At 36.5% G+C, this 20201-nt stretch overlaps 1 protein-coding gene across 4 annotated transcripts in view; it reads right to left on the reverse strand.

Annotated features, from left to right (window-relative positions):
- Nucleotides 1–20201, reverse strand: part of ATP8A1 (ATPase phospholipid transporting 8A1) — a 123443-nt gene that overhangs the window by 89846 nt on the left and 13396 nt on the right. For 2 of the 4 annotated variants that reach the window (XM_074587941.1, XM_074587939.1), the window contains exons 3-9: nucleotides 19129–19228; nucleotides 16713–16811; nucleotides 12310–12355; nucleotides 8807–8847; nucleotides 5210–5283; nucleotides 3240–3309; nucleotides 2485–2612 (exon numbers count right to left, since the gene is read on the reverse strand). In XM_074587941.1, coding sequence (XP_074444042.1) covers nucleotides 2485–2612; nucleotides 3240–3309; nucleotides 5210–5283; nucleotides 8807–8847; nucleotides 12310–12355; nucleotides 16713–16811; nucleotides 19129–19228 — 558 coding nt within the window. Of the gene's footprint in view, nucleotides 1–2484; nucleotides 2613–3239; nucleotides 3310–5209; nucleotides 5284–7896; nucleotides 7971–8806; nucleotides 8848–12309; nucleotides 12356–16712; nucleotides 16812–19128; nucleotides 19229–20201 lie in introns of all 4 variants that reach the window. The other 2 variants (XM_074587940.1, XM_074587938.1) reach the window with 1 other exon arrangement.

Raw genomic sequence — 20201 nt, forward strand, 5'->3', positions numbered from 1 at the left:
TGATTCTTTTTTCCATCAGGACACTAGCTGATGGAATGGATACCCTTCTCCAACTTGGGACAGGAATTTCTCCTCAAGGGTCTGTTATTGGGAAGACAATGAGAAGAGAATTGAGATTGCAGCCAATGGGAGTCGTCTCCAGCAGAGCTGCTGCACAGACCGAGGAGATGAAAACAGACAGCAAAACCAGGGACACAAAAAGCCCAGATCTGCCAGGTGTCACGCTGACCTCTAATGAAGTGATGGTGCAATGACTTGACAGAACCCTCAAGTTTCTATTTCCTGGCCTCAGCCTTCTCAAAACTGCTCCAATTCACCTGATTCTTCTTGTATGCTATGTAACTAATGACTCAGCAACATACTTGGGCTGCATTCCGTAAGGGATGTTTTCAATGGGGAAATACCCTTTCAAAATACTTTTCTGCCAGGGCTGTCAAGGGTATATTAAGAGCTAATAGTTTCTAAGACACATTTGAAAACTTGCATATCAAAATTTTTTTCTTAAGCATATTTCACTCTTATCCAAAGATTTCTTCAGTATGCCTTCAAGAAAACATTTACTTTAGGTCTGGATAATCAATATCTTCCCTTGTTTTTAACTTGCTCACCCTTTTTCTCTGAGCCATTCTCTGAGTCTAATCATAATTTCAAATTTATCCAGGCTAAAAGAACTTTTCTCCTTTCTCTAGCAATTGTCTTCATTGTCTCAAACCAAGTGACATGCTTCTGTATATTCCTGAGCATAACAAAGAGCTGCACGCTTTATAGATAAGAGTTAACACACTCAAAAGCTGAGAATGCCTCTTTCTGTCCACAGATTTAGCTAAAAAGCAAAATAACTGTAGTGGAATTCTACCTCCTTGAATACTAAGCATCCAAAAGGAAAAAAAGAGAACCTTTGGTTTTTTGTGTTGTTCTCCCATGAAGGGGAAAAGAAAAGACTGAAAAGTTCAACCAGATACAACATTTATGGCACTCATGAGTTATCTAAAGGGAAAGATGAGGGAGATACATTCTCAGTATCCTCCAGTGTTTTTGCAAAAATGCTAACATGGTAGTGGATAAAAAGGAAATAACAACTGCTGGATCTACGTAATCTGGTAGGAAGGTCTTAAGGATCTGGATAAATAAATATCAGTTGGATGAACCTGTGCTACCTCTAATATGAGCAGAAAGAGAACTCATCCCTGATTTTTCAGGTTGCAAATAAGGTCAGGATCCAAAAAGAGTTACTTACCTGCAATTCTTTTTCACTGAAGGTAAATATTATATTAGAGCCACACTTCTAGACTATCTTACTGCACAGAAACTATTATTCAAAATATTCCAAAACTGAATTTCTCAAATGACAAATTGCTTGACCAGCAGATGGCATTCCTCCTACACAGTCTTGAGGCACAATAGCCATCAGCACATTCAATGTTTCTTTTTTAAATCAGATTTTAAAATTAAATAATTAGATTAAAAAGAAAAATATGTTTTTCTCTCTAGACAGGGAGGAAGGATGAATGTGTGGATCTATTATAACTATTACCTTCAGAGAAGAATTACAGGTAAATGTTTTTCTCTTCTTAACGACAAGTACAGTGGAATTAGAATAGATCCACCCTCTTGTGACTGAAAACTCCCGGAATGCATCTGTAAGAAATCAGTAAATAAAAAACGGAATATAAAAAAAAAAGGTATTTAATAATTAATTAATACTATATATATCAGTCTAAAACCACAAACATGAATAATATTGTATATGGAGAAATAAATGCCTACCAAATAAAAAAGAAATCCTTTAAGTCTTTGGGAATGAAGGACTCACCAATTCTGGAACTAGTAATGAACTTCATACTCCTAATACATCATGTTCGGTTCAAACCCATAGAACACTCCATGTATCACTATTTGGTAAGCACTTAAGTATTTTAAAAATTTTTGAAGCAGTTTTACAAGCATGTATATTCCAATTGCATTGAACCTGCCTATTTTTACAGTAACATACTTTCAGTAAGCTAAGGTATTAAATGTCTCAGACACCAAATTAGAAGAATTTGAGGTATATAGTGACAGACTCAGTTCCACTCCAGACTTTGACACACAAAAGAAAACAACAATAAAAAAAAACAGAAAAGAAACTACTTCTATTCAGTTTCTATAACAGAAACTTAACAGGCAAGGGATGAGATACTTAAGAAGAGATATTCCAGAACTATTAGAATTTGATTAGCACTCCCTTCTATTATTAATAGCTACTGCTTTATGAAGGTCAATTAGTACAAAAAAGAAGTTGTAGACATTAGAAGTACAGTTTTACCCATTGTTTTTTTAAAGAATGAAGTCTAATAAAGAATACATCAGAAAAGATTTTTACCTCTCTGGTCTTAACAGAATAAAGGCTTTACTATTCATATTTTAACTTAAGTAGTTTAACAACATATAGCTATCTACTGTTGGATAGAACATACTGAGATGATCTTCGCTGGATTTACATACCCATGCCCATCCAGTCTGATGTTTCCAACAAAGTCATAGAGATGTCGGTTTGGGCTCTCACATTCAATTCTGCCTGAAAGTCTCATCAAGCTTTCTATATCCTTTATGTCTGATGTTAGTGGCAAACCCTGTAAACAAAATTAGTTAGTAATGACATCAAAAATCACTTTCCAATAATTAAATGTACTATAAATCTGGTAGTGCAAAACCAAAAGAAACAGTATCGCTAAGGGAACATAATGGGACTGCTACCACTTCGCTATCACACCGCTGCTACAGACAGTTAAAAAGTCACCTTGGTATCTTGAAACATCATGATGAAGACAGGGTCATAACCCATCATGCAACTCAGAAAGAATGTCCCGGCATGGAGACTGCATAATCAGTCAAAAACTACGATTCCCTACCTGTCCCTTGAGGACAATATTGGCATTATCAGCTTCTTTCTGCAGGGCTTCTCCCTCATGTATCCTCTAAAACAAAACTAATACCCAACTACAACTCTTTCCACCTATTTTCCCCAAAAACCCCACCCTAAACCAAAGTGCAAGGTATGGTTTAGGAGTAACCACTTGTTCCTTCCACTTAATTAATTGAACAAAACCTTGTATGATGTCAATAACCCATATATTTTTATTCAAAGCGTTAAAATTTCACAGTCTTCTAAACCGGACAGTAATGTCATAAAATATGTTTCAATAAGCAATGATAGATGAAAGTAATATTAGTGATATTCTCAAAAATGAAACTCCTACCTGTCGAATTTTTAAGTTTGTCTCACCATCTAAGTTAGATGTTTCGATGTAGCACATAGCTTGCGGTTCACTATTAAGAAAAAAAATTCCTTAGTTTTAAGTTATAATGTCAAAATCCACGAACTTTCTGTAATCTTTTAAAAGTTATTTAGGCAATTGTGGGTTTTTTTTTTTTTTTTCTTATCAAATCTTCGGAACTACAATAATTTACAGCCAAATCTGTAAAACCAACAGTACTTTACATTTTCAGAAAAGGTTGCCAAAACCTACCTACCTTACATGAAACACTGCTAAAAATGCTGTACGTAGTAAGTTTTCTATGTTTTTACATGAGATTAAGATACAGACACAAATGTAGTACATCTGTAGTGCCTACTACTGTAGGCAGCAGTAGTTTAGACATGGAAGTTTTCTTGTGAAGTGTTCTCTTATAAAAGAATGTCTAAATTATGGATAACACAACACAGGTTTTGAAACATATCTGTCCTCTATGCAATTTTAAAAAGCTTTTTTATAAATGACAAGATTTAAGTTTATGCAGAACATTACTACTTGAATAGTTCATCTATGCGACATGTACTGCTAAAAGGCTTATTGCATTTAATTTTTTCAATACCATTTTTTGATATGTAACACAGCAGCATTTTGTAAAATACTTTCAGGTTTTAAAACATATTATAAACATTATAGGAGTATTAACTATGAAGACAGAGATACAGAGGACAAATTACTTTTCTGCAAATTGATATTAAACAAGAACAGGTCTAGCAGGTCAAGATTTCTGAATTACTTCACTCAGCTCCCATTTTCTGGACATGAGGATCGAACACTTACTACTTATATCTATAATAGAAAGATGTCTTGATCTTGTAAAGTCATAAAAATCCTCTTCAACTTAAAAGAATAAATGTTTACTCCCTACACCACTTTAAAGCTTTTAATATTTTTCTTCTTTCTAGCATGAGATTGAAGCATCACGTGTTTTTTTAAAACTTGCTTTCTTAATGCAACAGTGGCTACTGATAAGTGACTTAGTTTTAAAATGCTTGCAGGATAAAGTTATGTAGGCCATTCTAACATTTTTCTAAAGCAAAAGCATTAAGATCTGATAAATTATTATCACAAATTCCTTTTAGGCTAGCATTTTCTTCTTGGCAAACTTTTCTAAAAATGTAAATAACTTCTGTTTGGATCTTTTGGATGGAATCACCTGTATAAAACTTTATTACAATTCTAGCATTTTTATCAGTTAATAGTAAAAAACAAACAATATTTTTGTGAAGCACTTTCGAAACAGACTAAGGCAGCAAAGACATTTTAAGTGAGACACATGCTTAATTGTAATTACTGTAGCAGATAGCAGTGACCTCCAAAGTAAGTTACAGATAGATCAAGGCAGGCCCATTGATTTGTTAGGGAAAAACAAAGTGCGGTAACAGTGCAGACAATAGCATAAAGCTGACGTCTCTAAGAAACATGCATTTTGTCACAATACACAAGAACAGCGCTGCTTTTGCCATTGCATGCAGCAGAGATTGTGCAACATCCAAGTTTGTGCAGAGGGTCCTCTACCAGTCCTACCAACATTAAACTACATTCTTTGCTGGAAATAGTGGGTTGGTATAAACGTGTATATTCTTCTTAATTTGCTCTAAGGAATTAAACTTATATTTATCCTGGTGTTTTAGTGTGTGTTTATTCAATGACAACTTCTGTGACAAAATTTCATGGGGATAGTGTAAAAACCAAAGAGGACTGAAACAAAATTTCATTTCTTGGAGAGTTATCATGCATTTACACTTTAATGATCTGTACTCTTAGCAACCGCACCCTTTCTAATTTTATAAATGTCTGGGTTTTGGTGAAGAAAGGTGAACAGCAAAGCAAAGATTATCAGCACGGCAGTGTTCTTCATATTTGGTATATGAGGACCCACATACACATATCCTGTGCAACTGCTTTATTCTAACCTTGATGACAGACTGATGAGATCAGCTGGGAGATGTTCCCCATTGGTCACTTTCACTACTTCCCCTACTGCCACCTACACATCCCAGTTTGAAAATGATTAGAACAAAAATAAGTGACGGGGGGGAAAAAAAAAGAAACAAAACAAAAACCAAAAAACCAAATGGACAAAGACAAAAAGACAGAGTTTGAAATTATTATACAAACAATACATGTTAATTTAAAATGTCTGATGACAATTTTTTCAAAATCTATTTTAATCAGGTCAGAAGGAAAAGCGCTAGAATATTTTCATTTTTACTTGCGTGGATTGTTTTACTCTAAGGCACCAATTTTAAGCTGCAGAACACACTGGTATTGTAGAGTAAAAATAAAAAGTTGATATGCTTATTTCTCAACTGACAAAGTTTCTAGCCACTCCATACACTAATTAAAAAAGTAAAAGGCACAACAAAAGATTCTCCACCAACTTTTCTGAAAAGTCAGGTGACAAGAACCTTTCTATGTAGACGTGTTGAAATCTTGTATTTTGTTTCAGCTTTGTAAATTTCAATTTACACTGAACTAGCAAGAACCAACTGGAATTAAATCCCAGAAGTTTGTGTCTTTCTACTGTAAGAGATTATAGTTTCCTAAAATAATTAAGATCTTATTCTCCAGAAACTGCTATTGCTGGTAAAAAGAACCAAATATTATTAGTTTGAATTAAAACCAGGCCCACAGGCTTGCACTGGTATTGAAACCTAAAATGTAAGCGGGCACGAATGAACACCTGGAACGCAAAATTGACGAGACCGTCTTCCTGGAGAATGTGTGGCCATGTGGAGATAAGAAGTAGAGAAGGAGAGCACATGCTGGTATGGAGGCAGAATGAGAGGTAATGTCGTAGCACAGGGTTCTCTCCTGGGAGGTGGGCTGCAACAGGACTCTAGGAATATAACTAAGAAGGAAGTTTTAGCTGGAAGAAATGCCTGAACTGGACCCAGAAAAGCAATCACAATTCAAGGAGTCCCCTTTGCAAACTGGATCCTAGAAGAAAACCTGACAGGAAAATTCAAGGTGAGGAATGGTCACATTGGACAGTGTGTTCTGACAAGGGTGGTAAAGTGAGGTTAAGCAAAGAGGTAACAGTGCTGATGAGTCCAGTAGCGGCTAACTATTATTTCAATTTACCAACACGTGATACAGGATTCCTTCAGGAGGGACAGGGCTCAGAAAGGAGGCTTTGCAGGCAGTTGGTATTTTTCTGTGTGCAAACTACAATTGGAGCACACTGTGATGCAAGTGTCCTCCAAATCCAAAAGGGCAAAACAGTGAAGACATCAACACAAAGACTCAAATTTAGGAGCTTACTCATGAAGATTATAAAGTTGCTCTGAGAGAATGTGATCTGTTTTGCTTGCAAAACACTAGGGTTAGCATGACAGAAGCTATTATCAGGCCAATAGAACAAATGTTCTTTGCTACATGGTGTATTGCATATGAAGATGGTGGAGAAGAACCAATAACATTTATAAATGTTTCTCGAAGTACAGAAGTAAAAGGTTTATAGAGGATACTCAGTACAAAAACATCTCAAGTTATGACAAACATTAGTACTGAAGACAGACTGCGGGGAAAATTTACAGTGTTATTTGGCAACTACTTTATACTTCATAATAATTTAAGAGAAGTGTTTTAGAAACAGCTACACTTAATTTTGAGACATAATGGAAGATGGAATGAACAATATACTAGTCTACACCACACAGTCTGTCACAGAAACACATAAGACCCTAACATTATTAATTGTATGTATGAGTGGATTTATTAACTTCAGTGCGATCATAGAGGATTTGTATCTAATCCATAATCATACACATTACAATAATGCTTCTGCTCGTACCAGAAAAAAATATGGAAACTGCATTGTAAACATACAGTAATAAATCAAAGTAAAACTGATATTTAAATAATCTTCATTGCAAAAATTCTTAGAATATGTTGTCTATTGACCTGATCAAATAGATGTTGAAAAATGTGCATCTTCCACATAAGATGTGGATTTCTTAAATAAAACTGTCCAAGGAAATGATGATAAACAACCTGTGATTGTCCATGGTAAAAGAATCACAGCATTACATGCCACAAATTAAGTCCTGCTTTCAGTGCTGAAATTATTCACTATATATATATATTAGAGAATAAAGTGAATATTCAGCTCAGAGACAGTGCTAATTTGGTGGTTCACATCTCGTTCACTTTTTTTTTTCTGATTCAACTATCAAAATGGTGACTATATCTACTATAAACTTTTCTGTTCCCTGTAATATATCCATTTTAATTTATTTATATGATGCAATTTGTTAGGTACATATGAAAAACCCAACTTGGTTAAATACGGCAGTTGAAGTCGAAGTTTTAGACAGAGAATCAGCCTTTTTTGTATTATATCCAACAACAAAGTAACATACTAAGTTTTTCTTAGGGGTAAATTGAATGCCAGTGTAATTGTAAAACTGTAGTTGTCACAGTGTGAAGAAACACTGCCTGAAATTATAAATGCCCAAATGAATAAAAGACTACGCTTCAGAACAGCAGCATTTTTGTTTATTCCTTATTTCCTTGGAGCAATCACAAATAAATAAATAAATAAATGCAGGGTAGAGAAACCAGCCTCTACACTATAAGCATCAGTGGGCATCTCTACCTTGATGAGAGCAGTACAGTGTCAGCAGGTATATACTCTTTGCCTTTTATTATAACTATATCTCCAACATCTACCTGAAAGAAAACTGGGAATTGGTTAATGGTCTCAAACAAAATATGTTATCCCTTTGTTTTAAGCACAGTAAATATTTACCTGCTGAATTTGCCAGAAAGACTGTTAGAAACTCACACGCTTAGAGAAGCCTATAGGTATTAGGTACTCAAAGGTCATGGAATTGTTTGGAAATCTATTCTTTAATAGGCCTAATCTGACTGTCTCTATGCAGTTCTTTACTTTTGCTAGTTACTGTAAAATATTTTATTGGAAGACTGAAGTTGAGTTGAAGAAGAAATTAAGCCCCCCTAAGTTCTGTTGCAACACGCTATATATATTTTTTCAGGCTTTCAGGCATGGAAACCAATAAAACTAAGGGACTAGATAGATAGCATAACACTTAGTCATTGAAAGCTACCTTTAACAGTTCCTTCCTGACTACTGCACAACAGTCTTTAAAGTTCTCCTGGTTAAAGCCAAAGAAGTTCATGAAATACAACAAAGTAAGTGGTTTCCAGAAAGAAGTCTCTGCTTTGGCATGCCAAATAAAACTAAGGAACTGTATAATTTTGCCATATGCAAATATTCCCAAGTAAATTATATTATTCAAGTTATTTTCCACTAAACTTAAAGCCCACCATTTAACGGCAGTTTTGCCTGACTCATGACATCAAAACTGACTTCACTTAAAAGTGCATTTTAAGAGACAAGTATTAACAAACAAAAAAAACAGAATACAAAAGATCATACATTTTGCAACATACCAGTTAATTCTTATCAATGACAATTATCTGGAGAAATAAAGCAAACATTAAATCTGCATTATGCTCTAAAAGTCACCAACATAAACACACACCTTTTCCCAGTGGACAATCTCCCATGCACCATTTCGTAGTACTGAAAAAAAGAAAAAAGAGAAGAAAGAATTTTCCAGTCGTACAATCTAACTGCAGTATACAGGTATGTGTTAGATTCCTTATCAGACACAGCTCATTTACACAATATTTTACAGCATGCCTTGCTTCTATAAATTCAGCTCAAACATTTCAATTATACAGTACATATTCTGTGTAACAGTTTTTTGTACCATAGAATCTTATTACAAAGTCAATAAGAACGTTTTACACTGTTTGAGAATCAACAAAATCTGATATAGATTGTATGATAACGTGGTATTTTCTAAATTAAATTAGTAATTGCAATAAAAAGTTCAAAAGTCAAAAAGTTATGAAATTACTGGGGGGGAGGAGGGTGGAGAAATAAATTCAAGAATTTTCTCAGTTCAAATATTGATGAGGTTCATACAAAAAAGATTCACAAAAAGCCACCAGCAGACTTCTCAGTATTCAGCTGTTCTTACTGTTATTGTCATGTCAGAGGACTTTAGCATCATTGCAGTCGTCTCCTCCATAAACATATTGGAAATCCCCAAAATCATTCCCCCTAAACCCATGCAATTTAGCCTAAGATTTAGTATAGATTTTCACAGGCAGCAGCAATTAATATTGCAAGCACCCTCCACCACTCCAGTTTTAAGTATTGCTCCTATGATATAAACCCCATGCCTTGTTTGCCAGTTAATTGCCAAGAATATGTTTTCAGAGAATAATAAAGGTGCCTTTTTTTTTTTATTAGCACCAGTTACAAAGCTATTGAAGATTAATCTGCAAGAAGCAAATGAAATTAAAAGAAAATGTATTGTCATGTATGAGTACTCAGGTGGCTCCGAGACTGTTCTCTTTCACTCTGTCTCTCTGCTTTCAAATTGCCAGGATGCTTACCTAAGTACCTGATCAGGATCCAATTCTTATACAAGCATGTGTTGATTTCAAAAAAGTGGATCAAAATCTGGGAATACATATGGCCTTTACATCTAAGTCTTGCTCTAGGTTCTGTCCAGATTGACCCCTCTTCTTGTATTTCTCAATTATTTCTGCAAGTCATTACCGAACCTCCTTAACAATTCTTTAGGAAAAGATAAATTCTCTTACCCCTCCTTCCCCAGATTTATTAGTGCCATATTATGCTCAGGGCAATGGTAAATGGAGCAATCTCCCTTTCGGACAGTACGCAAGATATTTAATGACTGTCTCACCAATCAGTTGATCATTACGCAAAACCTATTTTGACAAACTATTTCCCTTCACTGGGAAGACTACAGATCCAGAGTGAGAACTGGTTGCAATACTGTCCTAAGGAACCCAAGACATTTCATAATTGTGCCACCAACTACATACTTCCATCTCCTTGTGTCAGCAATACCGTTTGTGAAGCCACAGCATCAACCAGATGAGAGAACTGATGAGGATTAAAAATATACCTTGCAGCAATCCAGATGACTAGGTTTCACAAATAGCTGAAGCAAAGTAACTGCCAGTGGAGTTCTGCAGGTCTGAAATGCAAATAAGCTGCCAGAGGTGTCCAAGGGCTTCTTAAAAAGTGCTGGCTGCAGAAGCACCTGCACTGCTGAAATACATCCTAAGGCTGTTTCACATGCATCCAAGCTGACCTAACATAGCATTGCCACGGCAAAGGGAAGGTCCTCTTCTGCCCTCACCCCATGCGAAGGTGTGTGCCCTCACTGCTTAATGCCTGCTGCCGCTGGTGTTTGTTGGACCCCTTCATGAGCCAGTTTAACCCACTAAATGGAAGGAAACTGTCAGCTTTCCTTTCTGGATGTTTCCTGCTGGTTTAGCTGGTTAAAATCAGCTCACAAATGGATGAGTCGGACTCATGAAAACATCCTGAGACACCTGAACTCTCCAGAGTACTCTAACACTAACCTGATCCAATAAGCTTTTAAGCACTATTAACATACACTGACATTTAATGAAATCCATTTTCTTATAAGAACAAAAAAAGATGCGGTGTTGCTATGCACCTTTTGCATAATGGTTAAAGAACTTGTGCCATAAAGTCTTCTGCAGTCTGGCTTTCACATTTGTATCTCCCGTTTTTCATGTCTTTAACAACAAACTTTCAAAAGCACGCTCTACCTGCCCTACAGAAGACTACTTCTCCACACTGCAGAATCACACACTTCTTCACGTCTGAGTGTCTGATGGTGTCCTGCTGTAGATGTATGCTGCCCGAGGTAACAAAAATCATCCCTAATGCAGCCTAATAAATCAAAATCCTCTGCGAAAGGTTTTTTATAATAATGGAAATTTAGAAAGTTAATTACTTAAGGTTAACTGATGGCCTTTAAGGAACAGACAGATGAAGGAAAACCCATATTCAGAATCTATACATTCATATTCTATTTCATTAACAATTTGGTATGTTTAAAAGGCAACCAAAGGTGGAGCTGGATATATAATGTACTACGCACATTGCTACTTTTCAGCATTACAGAACTGCTGAACCCATGAAAACAAAGAGAGCGAGCATCATACTGATTAAATATTTAATTATTGCTTTGACTATAGGCTGTATTTGACAATACATTTAAATATTGCTTTGACAGTACACTAGGATCAATGTTGTACTTATTTGAATCCTGCATTAGCCTAAGAAACTTGTTTCTCAGTGCTAGCAATATTTTATGTATCCTCATTATACTTTCAACTTCCAAGACGTGTGCATGGAACGTTCAGGAATTTTAGGAACAGTCACCAAACAGCTGACCAACTAGGTAACCCAGGAGAAGAGGCAGGAAGGAGAGTAAAACAAGTTTTATTTATTTAAAATTTTGTACACTCTGGGGAAAAAAAAAATTAGAAGGCACTTCAAGATTCACTGCCACCTAAAACTGATGGCTGCAATCTCAAAAGCTATGAATGCTTGATGAAAGCATTGAATTTTGGATGCCTACATTAGCTTTCCTTTGGTTATCTGTTTCTCCAGGCCTGTTCTCTGGAGATTCCTATTCCCAGTGCTTTCAGTCAATAGATTTATCTCCCTGCCCTAAGCCCTCCAATACCTCCTATTGAGATACATGCTCAATAGTTTCATAAGTTACCTTCCCCCTCTGTCCCCCATAAATTTGCGGTAAATTTTAAGATTTATGTATGATTTGCATACTTAGAAATGCATAGACTTTTCACCATAATCTAGACCCACTAAATATAGCGGTGATTATGATCTTTTAACAGCTACAGCATCACCTGTGATGAGTAAATATTAAAGTTTCTTAGGAACCTCATAAACTTAATCTATAATGTATCCCATTTTGTGGGGCTAATGTGACTGCAAATTGTTATTTCAACTGTTTAGATTCCAAATTTTGAAATAATCTGCATAAGCAATTTCCCACTCAATTACCTCTAAGCAGTTCCGATGACATTACCACTACTTGCAAAAAATTCAAAAAACAACTCCCCACAAACCACAATTAATAAGCTTTAAAAAGTTTCCTACCTTGGGTTTGTTTCTTGTTCACCGCATTATCAGCTTTATGCCTTTTCTAAATTAAAAATGCATAGTGGTTAAAGACTTTTGTTGACATGATAAAGCTTTCACACTTAAGATAAAAACCACACGTATCACCCCCTCCCACTCACCAACCCAAAAAAACAATTTAAAAAAAAAACCAAAAAACATTTTAAACGGGACTATGGATCACTTGCATAGTTATATTCATCAGGAAAGTCACACCCAGTTCCAGGCTAACCGCGTTGTACTAAAATGTCCTCCCATGTGCACAATCGCTATCTAAACAAGTTCCGTATATACGGAAGTGGTTTATATGTGTACGATAACTTTGCCCTTTCCTGCAATCAGGAGATGATTCTACCAGAGCAAAGATCATGGAACTATTCTTCATACAAGTATCTCATACAGAGCTGAAGTCAAGCAACGACTGTGTAAATACATGACTTCACTTGCACAGAAGTGCCTGCAGACTTCAGCAACAGTAACAAAACCAGACAAACAAAAATCAACAACCCCTTCTCCACCTAAGCAGGCCATGATGTCCCTCAGTTTTAATATACCTGTGAGAAACCTTCTGACAGAAATATTCTGCTGCAGCTGGTAACCACCAGCATTTTCAAGGTATAATCAAACTCATCTTAGCTACAAAAACCTTAGGTGACCACTAGTTTAAACACATTATTTAAGACTAACGAACTCAGTGCTTCCTGAACAGGAACAGGATCTGGAAAGTTACTTTAAAAAGAATTAACTGCTTTAAGTAAGCTTTTTGAAGAGAGCTACAGAATTCATGCCTTTGAAATACAAAGAAAATCAGAAGCAATCGTGTAAATTGAAAGAAAAATAAATCAAGTTACTTAATGGATGTATTTCTAATAAAATGCTGGTATGACTCTGAGCAAGCAGCTCTTAAAAGGTCACCTTATCACTTTGCAACAACTAAGTTAAAGTATTACCTTACACTAGATTTTCAGAGATTATCAGCAGATTCTCCTTTCAAAAAGATGGCTGATTTTACAGATAAATAACCTTTGATCAATGGGAAGGCATAACAACTTGACCAAAGCAGGTGTTTATTTGCCCACAGGAAGAGTCTCCTCCAGCTTGAAAAGTAACAGTTTAATGTCAGTTGCTTTCTGAGCTATGATGGGTGAAAATCATTGGAAACAGCCGACAATCTAGCACTGCATATCACAAATTTTGCTGGCACTTCTGAAGCATATATGGAAAACACATGCTGTTCATGAATAATCTTAGTTTTCTGCTAAGATCTTCGGCTTCTTGGGATTTCACTTCAGAAAAGGAAGTATTTGGTTCTTGAGCTGAAAGTATTATTTTGTTAAGTATATGTATTGATATCGATATATAAGGTTCCCATCCAAAAGCCAATTAATCTTGCTTTAATATTAGATGAAGATAACCATTCCTGGAGATATTAGATATCTCACTGGGTAAAGAAACTAAGACATGATGAAAATTAAATGTTAAGGGAGAACACACTGATATTTTACTACACAGCAAGTGGTCATCTTTCCCAGGGAAAAAAAAAAAAGCACAGCTCTCAGAGTCAGCCAAATATTCCTGCAGGATATAACCAACAGGCAACATTAGATTTCACACCTGTTTGACTACAAAACTAAAGCAAATTGTTTTGTTTGGACTATAGTCTGTGAAACTCAGCTGTGCAAGTGAGAAATTGATGAAGTTACCATCAGCTATATACACATATATATACACATATACACACAGAGCCTTTAAATTAGCAGCTAAATTCTCCCAATCAGCTCCTTCACCTCATTCAGTTTCAAAAAATTACAGCAGGAATTAACTACACGCTGAGGCAATGGAAATTTAACAGAAAGAAAAATAGTATTTGAATTGCCTTTAGATACTTGTGTAGTATATTTGGAAATGTGAACTTTATTGTTATAGCTGATACATGCAAAAACCACCTAAACCTGTTCTCTGTTTCCTCCCCATGTCAAACTGTACACTTCAAGTTGCAAAAGGCAAATGGTACAAACAAATGACATAAAAGTAAGGTGACTGGATGAGATAATTTTAAAAAGGACACTTTGTACAGTAGCAGCAACCTCAGTTTTATATTTGCCTAGACACTGACAGATGGTGTAAGTCTGTAAGCATTAACAGCAGAACTGTTAAAAATATCTGAAAGAACATGAATTGATTTTATGTTTTTTTTTTTTTTTAAAAAGGGATTTTGTTTCTGTAAGGAGAAAGCAACAAAGACATGTAAGAAGAAGGTGACTATTGGGAAGTAAATACTAGAAATGCAAAATAGAACAAAAACATTTAACGGAAACACCGTTGTCTCTTTCAGGACCACTCAACTCTGTGGCCCAGGAGCCTCGTACACCCCAGAGGTACAATATATGTCACTACCATCCATCCACAGAGGTAACTGAGGAGACTGAGTTAACTGTATTGGCAGGAAAGGCCGCATGTGCCCAGCCACCCTCCATTTCAGAGCTTCTTTGCAGCTCACCACTCTTCCTCTTGATCATGTTTCTGCATATACATTGTAATTCTGCTCAAATATAGTAAATCTGATGTTCCCAGAAAGCCGCCTATTTGTGTGCAGGGCAAGACTATACTACCTGCAACACTTTCCAAAAATCAAGAGAACAGCCCACAACATCAAAACCCAGGAACGCTACTCCTCTAGTGGACAAGGCACTCTGCCATATGATGATGCATCTAACTTCTTGTCCTCAAAATAAAATGTCTGCAGAACTGAAAGAGAACAAGAGAGGATTAAGAAATTCTTGGCATCCAGAGTAATTTGGTAAAGCATCAAGACTAATCCCTTAGATACAAAAAACATCATCTAAAGCTAAATGACTCAATGATGTTATGCAAATTAAATAGCCAGGTTCTCCAACAGCAGGCAGGAAGGTACTCTGAAAACTCCAACATCTTTTGTATGAAGTAAAACAGAGCCTGAAATTCCTTTCCCTAGACACAGAATAGAAGAAGCCAGAATGGACCCTACCCACAAAACAGAAGAAGGCAGAACGGACACGTTGGTTATGACAATATCACAGCTCTAAGTTTTCATTCAATGCAAGAAGGAAGCAAAAGCATCACTACCACAAACACCAACTGGAGAGAGCCAAGGAAAGCCTGGCGTAGGTGGGGGCGCCTGCCTAACAAGGACAAGTGTTTCATGGGCGTTCCTGGCCATCAGACATCAGCAGATCACAATTAGCACCAAGACATGAAAGACTAACAATAAATTACACCGGGCTGGAGCAACTGGGCAGAGTGAAAAAGGCCTATTCCCCTTGCTGTCTACAAAACTGTGCCAAGTCACAACACTGAAAACAAGGATTTTTTGCATATGACTTTAGAAATAAAGGGATACATCACATGTATGGACCTGGATTTGACAACTGGAAAAAATCCATTTTTAAAACTTTAAAAATGGCACATTAGTGACCTGTACTCATTCATCTCAAATGTACTACACCAAATAGATTACTATTCTAAACATACTGAAAGCGTCACGTTATAATTCCAGTAAGAGGTTAAAAGACACTTTTTAGAAAGGTCCAGGAATTATTTGGTCATGAAACAAAAATCCATCCAGTTTCAGGTCTGGAGGACAAGTGAAGATGCTGGAGACTATGCAGCCTCGTAGATCTGCAACTCTGAGTTCCTGAGGGCTTATCTATTTTTCTCGGGAGGCACCTCAAATAAAGATGTAAAAATAAAAAGGATTACGGGAAGATTTTTCTTTAATCCTACCTTATTCATGGACTGGACTAAAGCCAGAAGTTCTCACAACTTTTCTGTAAAATGTTAGTCTAGTATCTCATTCACAAATTGATCTTAAATCCAGCTCACAAGTATAATTATTGGGAGTAAAGGACTCTGCTCTGCTCATGCAAGAAGAAAAAAAAATTTTCTAACCAAATAAATATTTAAAGGTTATTTGGTTTTAAAACCAGATTTCACCTGAGATGAACTCAATAGTTTCCAATGTTCTTTTAGCAGAGCCCTTGCTTGAGAAAACTAGCAATGCTCTCGACTTGACTGGGTTCTGTGGAGTCTTTGGGTCCAGTTCACACTTTAGAAATATGCTTGTACTTCATTAATGAGAAGTGTTTTCCCAGGAAAAATCTACATAATAAACACAACACTCAGTGTTTTACTGTGTTATTGTTACTTACATATATAGTAAACACACTTTCAAATCATAACATCATATCCTAAAGATTTCATCTTCTGAAGTAAGCAGCTTTAGAAGCTTTCAAGAGATCCAGAAGGCAAAAATGGTTCAACACAGAATTATTCAACAAATTTTTGTAATACAATCTATGAAAAATTTAAAAGCTATTTACAAAATATGGCTGTTAAATACTTACAATATCCTCTATTATCTCCTTCACTGCAGCTACAGCTAAAATAAATAAGAGAGGGACCAATGTTGTGTAACGGCCTGTTGGTGATACATCTGGTATTTGCTATTAAAAGAAAAAAAATAAATATTTGTTTGCATTATTGGTTGAAAAACATATTTTTAATACAAGAAGCAGTACTTCCTGTGCAAATACAGACAAGGCAACTGGATTCACATTTTAGACATGGCGATGATTATTTCCAAGAGAGGGTTATCATCTTCAATTCAAAAGAAGCTGATAGAATAAAACAACAATTTTAAATAGCACAGTATTCAGAGGAGTTACTTTCAGAGGTTTCAGTGTCTGCAGCACACTCACCTTTGTTTTCCTGTTTCAAATTAAATAAAATACAATTAATTTTTTCAGTTTAGATTTTTGTTAGAGTGGACACAAGTCCAAAGTATTTTTACTTCCTTACAGTTTTAATCTCTAAAACATATTTTGTATCACACTAGTTACTAATTGACAAATTTCAAATAGCTGCTTTCTGCCAGACTATTGTAAGAAACCCATTTTTGGTAAGCAGGTATGGACACAGATGATGCAAGTTAATGACAACATTGATAGGTCAGTGGATTGCTGCCTTACAATAGGCAATGCAGCCCATATGACTACAATGATATCTTTGCAAGAAAAGAATACACTAGTAAGTAATGCCTCAGTGTGGTTAGAAAACATCCTCAATTCATCATAAAACGCTTTGAAGAACAGCCAATGTTATTTATGTATTATGCACATTTCTTTTTGCTACCACCACATTGTGCATCTGAAAGAAAACAGGATGTTATACGTACGCATGCGGTTTCTTGGAGTAAGACCAATATAGACCTATTTTCCAGGTTACTCTAGACCACATTTTTCAAGCAATTACACGGAAAGCAGGCAGAAAGTTACTGCTGGGCAAGTGCCTATGTGTTGGCTACAAGGGAAAGGCATCTATCACTTCTTGAGCTCTTCCTACCCTTTAATTTCTATATGTATGCCCAAACTCCCCCATTCCAATTACACGTTATTTTCCAGGCGAAATACGAAAGCAAAAGGAGCAGCAGCCCATACTCTGGTTCCGCTACCCCGTATTTCTTACTCCTGCCAGTGCAGTCTCACTGATAGCCTGATAGTAGATGGTGAGCTTGTAAGTCCTAACACCCCACTTCCTAACATCCCAAACACCTACCTGCCAGCCTCTCACGCAGTCATGCCAAGCCTCAAACAACTTCTGAAGCCTCATATTCTGTGTTGCTAACTTGATGTGCACAGTGGCACCACAAGAAACACTGCTGGACCACTGGATTAGGCTAAGATGCCAAACAGGGTCAAAAGGATGCTTATTTAGAAGCCACAGGTTTGCAGGCAGACAACCTAATGAAATCCTGAACTTCAGATTTTCTCCTCCCCTAGAAAACGGTGCAAGCTACCTGGACAGATGTATCCTAAGAAACTGCTCCAAGCGCTTACAGAAGCGGCAAAGAAACCTGAATAAGTACAGAGGCATCAACTTTCACTTGCTGAAACATCTGAAGTGAGGGAGAAAAAAGTACACATGGCAGCATATACGCCATTATTTTAGCAATTTTTTTGTGGTATGTCAATTCCTAACACAATGACCTCTACAACATTCTAAAACATGCACTAGAAATTTTGCAGAAAATGTGTGTTTATCAAATATGATTAGAATACAGAATTAGCCAATAGTAATTATCACAGCACTTGCCCACAGTTAAATTTTCATTCATCATCAGCTACTGCGTTCATAGAATAGTATACAAAATGCCACAATCTACTTTATCGACTTGAACTACTGCAAAATTAAAATATTTTGATGTATCTGCAAAACATTATGTACTTCTTCAAAAGAGTCTCAGTAAGCTGGGTCAGGGATAGCCCTTTACAAACATACTGAACAAAGCTACAGTGGTGGTATAGAAAAGATTGTGTGCTTTCTTCCAAACCAGCACAGTTAACCAGCTGGGATATGGGAAATAGCTGCTGAAGTACTGGACCCCACTGCTGTTTTTCTTCATCTAGCCTCAACTTCAATTGTTACCAGCTTCACTCTAAGAATACAGGTTTTTAGACAGTACCCTCCATTACGAGAAATGGGATTTTCCTGTCACAACAGTCTTTTTCACCTGACAGTATTTTAGCTATACTAAACCAGTTTTACAGAAAAATCTTTGTGTGTATTGTGTTATCTCCAAGGAGTAAAACACACAAAACCACACATTTATTAAAGGTACATTTACACAATTCAGCTATTCTGTGAGGCTAACGAGCTTACAAAGAACAGTACATCAAACTCAGTGTCTCTACAAAACATCGCCTATGGTGTAAATGTGCTCTCAACAAGTTTCAAATGTTAGCATCTTATTGTTGATCTTACCTGAAGTAATGCAATAAAAAGAAAAAATGCATTAGCAGCTCTTCTGAACTGGGAATAAAGGAACCTTGGCAGGAATGTGATTATGTTGTACTTTGCAGTGCTGAGAGAGAGAGACAAAAACATGCATATTACAGTTTGAAAAATTCTTCAAATGTATTCCTTCCCTCTCAGTTACACAAGCTTTGAAATAAAACGGAACCTTTTGCGATTTCTGTGCTAGCAAACACATTTGTTTTGGCTAAAAAAGAAACTGAAAGACTTCTACAGAGAGAGTTCTGCAGGAGTCCATAAACCAGTTAAGCCAGGGAAGCACCTGCCACCTATGGAGACTGTCGCAAGCTTCGTGTTGAGCCAAGAAGATCCCTTGTCATCTCTGCCTGCTCTGTGGGAAGTAGTCAAGTTCTGCTGCCGCTCAGTTAGAGGCAATGAGGGGAAGTGGTGAAAAGCTGGCCCAGGTTGCCCAGAGAGGTGGTAGATGCCCCATCCGTGGAAACCTTCAAGGTCAGGTTGGATGAGACTCTGAGCAACCTGATCTAGTTGAAGATGTCCCTGCTCCCTGCAGGGGGTTGGCCTAGATGAACTTTAAAGGTCCCTTCCAACCCAAACTATTCTATGATTCTAAGAAAAAAAAAAAATAAAGAGAAGGTAGCAGGCCGGTGGTTGTGCCACTGCTGAGGACGCAGGTAAGGCAGGCTCCAGTACCCTACCCCACCAGCCATGGCATATGCTGGGCAGGTAACTCTGTGCAATGGCTCCTGTTCAGACAAAATTTCTGGGGAAAGAGGTGTAACAAGCATAATGAGAAGGGTGCTAAATCAGGACCGAGGAGCTGTGGAGCCTCTGCATCAAGTATGAGTTTGCAGAATTCAGTGTAAAAAAAAAAAAGTAACAACAGGATCAGCTAAATTTAAATGGTGCATTTAAGAAATGATTAAAATTACAAAACTCTGTTAAGAGATAAAAAAACCCTATACTCTTCACTGAATGTAAAGTTCACTTTTTTAAAAACTGATAAGTACTGGATATTAAGTGTAGTTTTACTAAGGCTGAAAGAACAGAATACAGTTTCACGG

The sequence above is a fragment of the Larus michahellis genome, chromosome 5 (genome assembly GCF_964199755.1).
Source record: "Larus michahellis chromosome 5, bLarMic1.1, whole genome shotgun sequence".
NCBI classification, from domain to species: Eukaryota; Metazoa; Chordata; class Aves; order Charadriiformes; family Laridae; genus Larus; species Larus michahellis.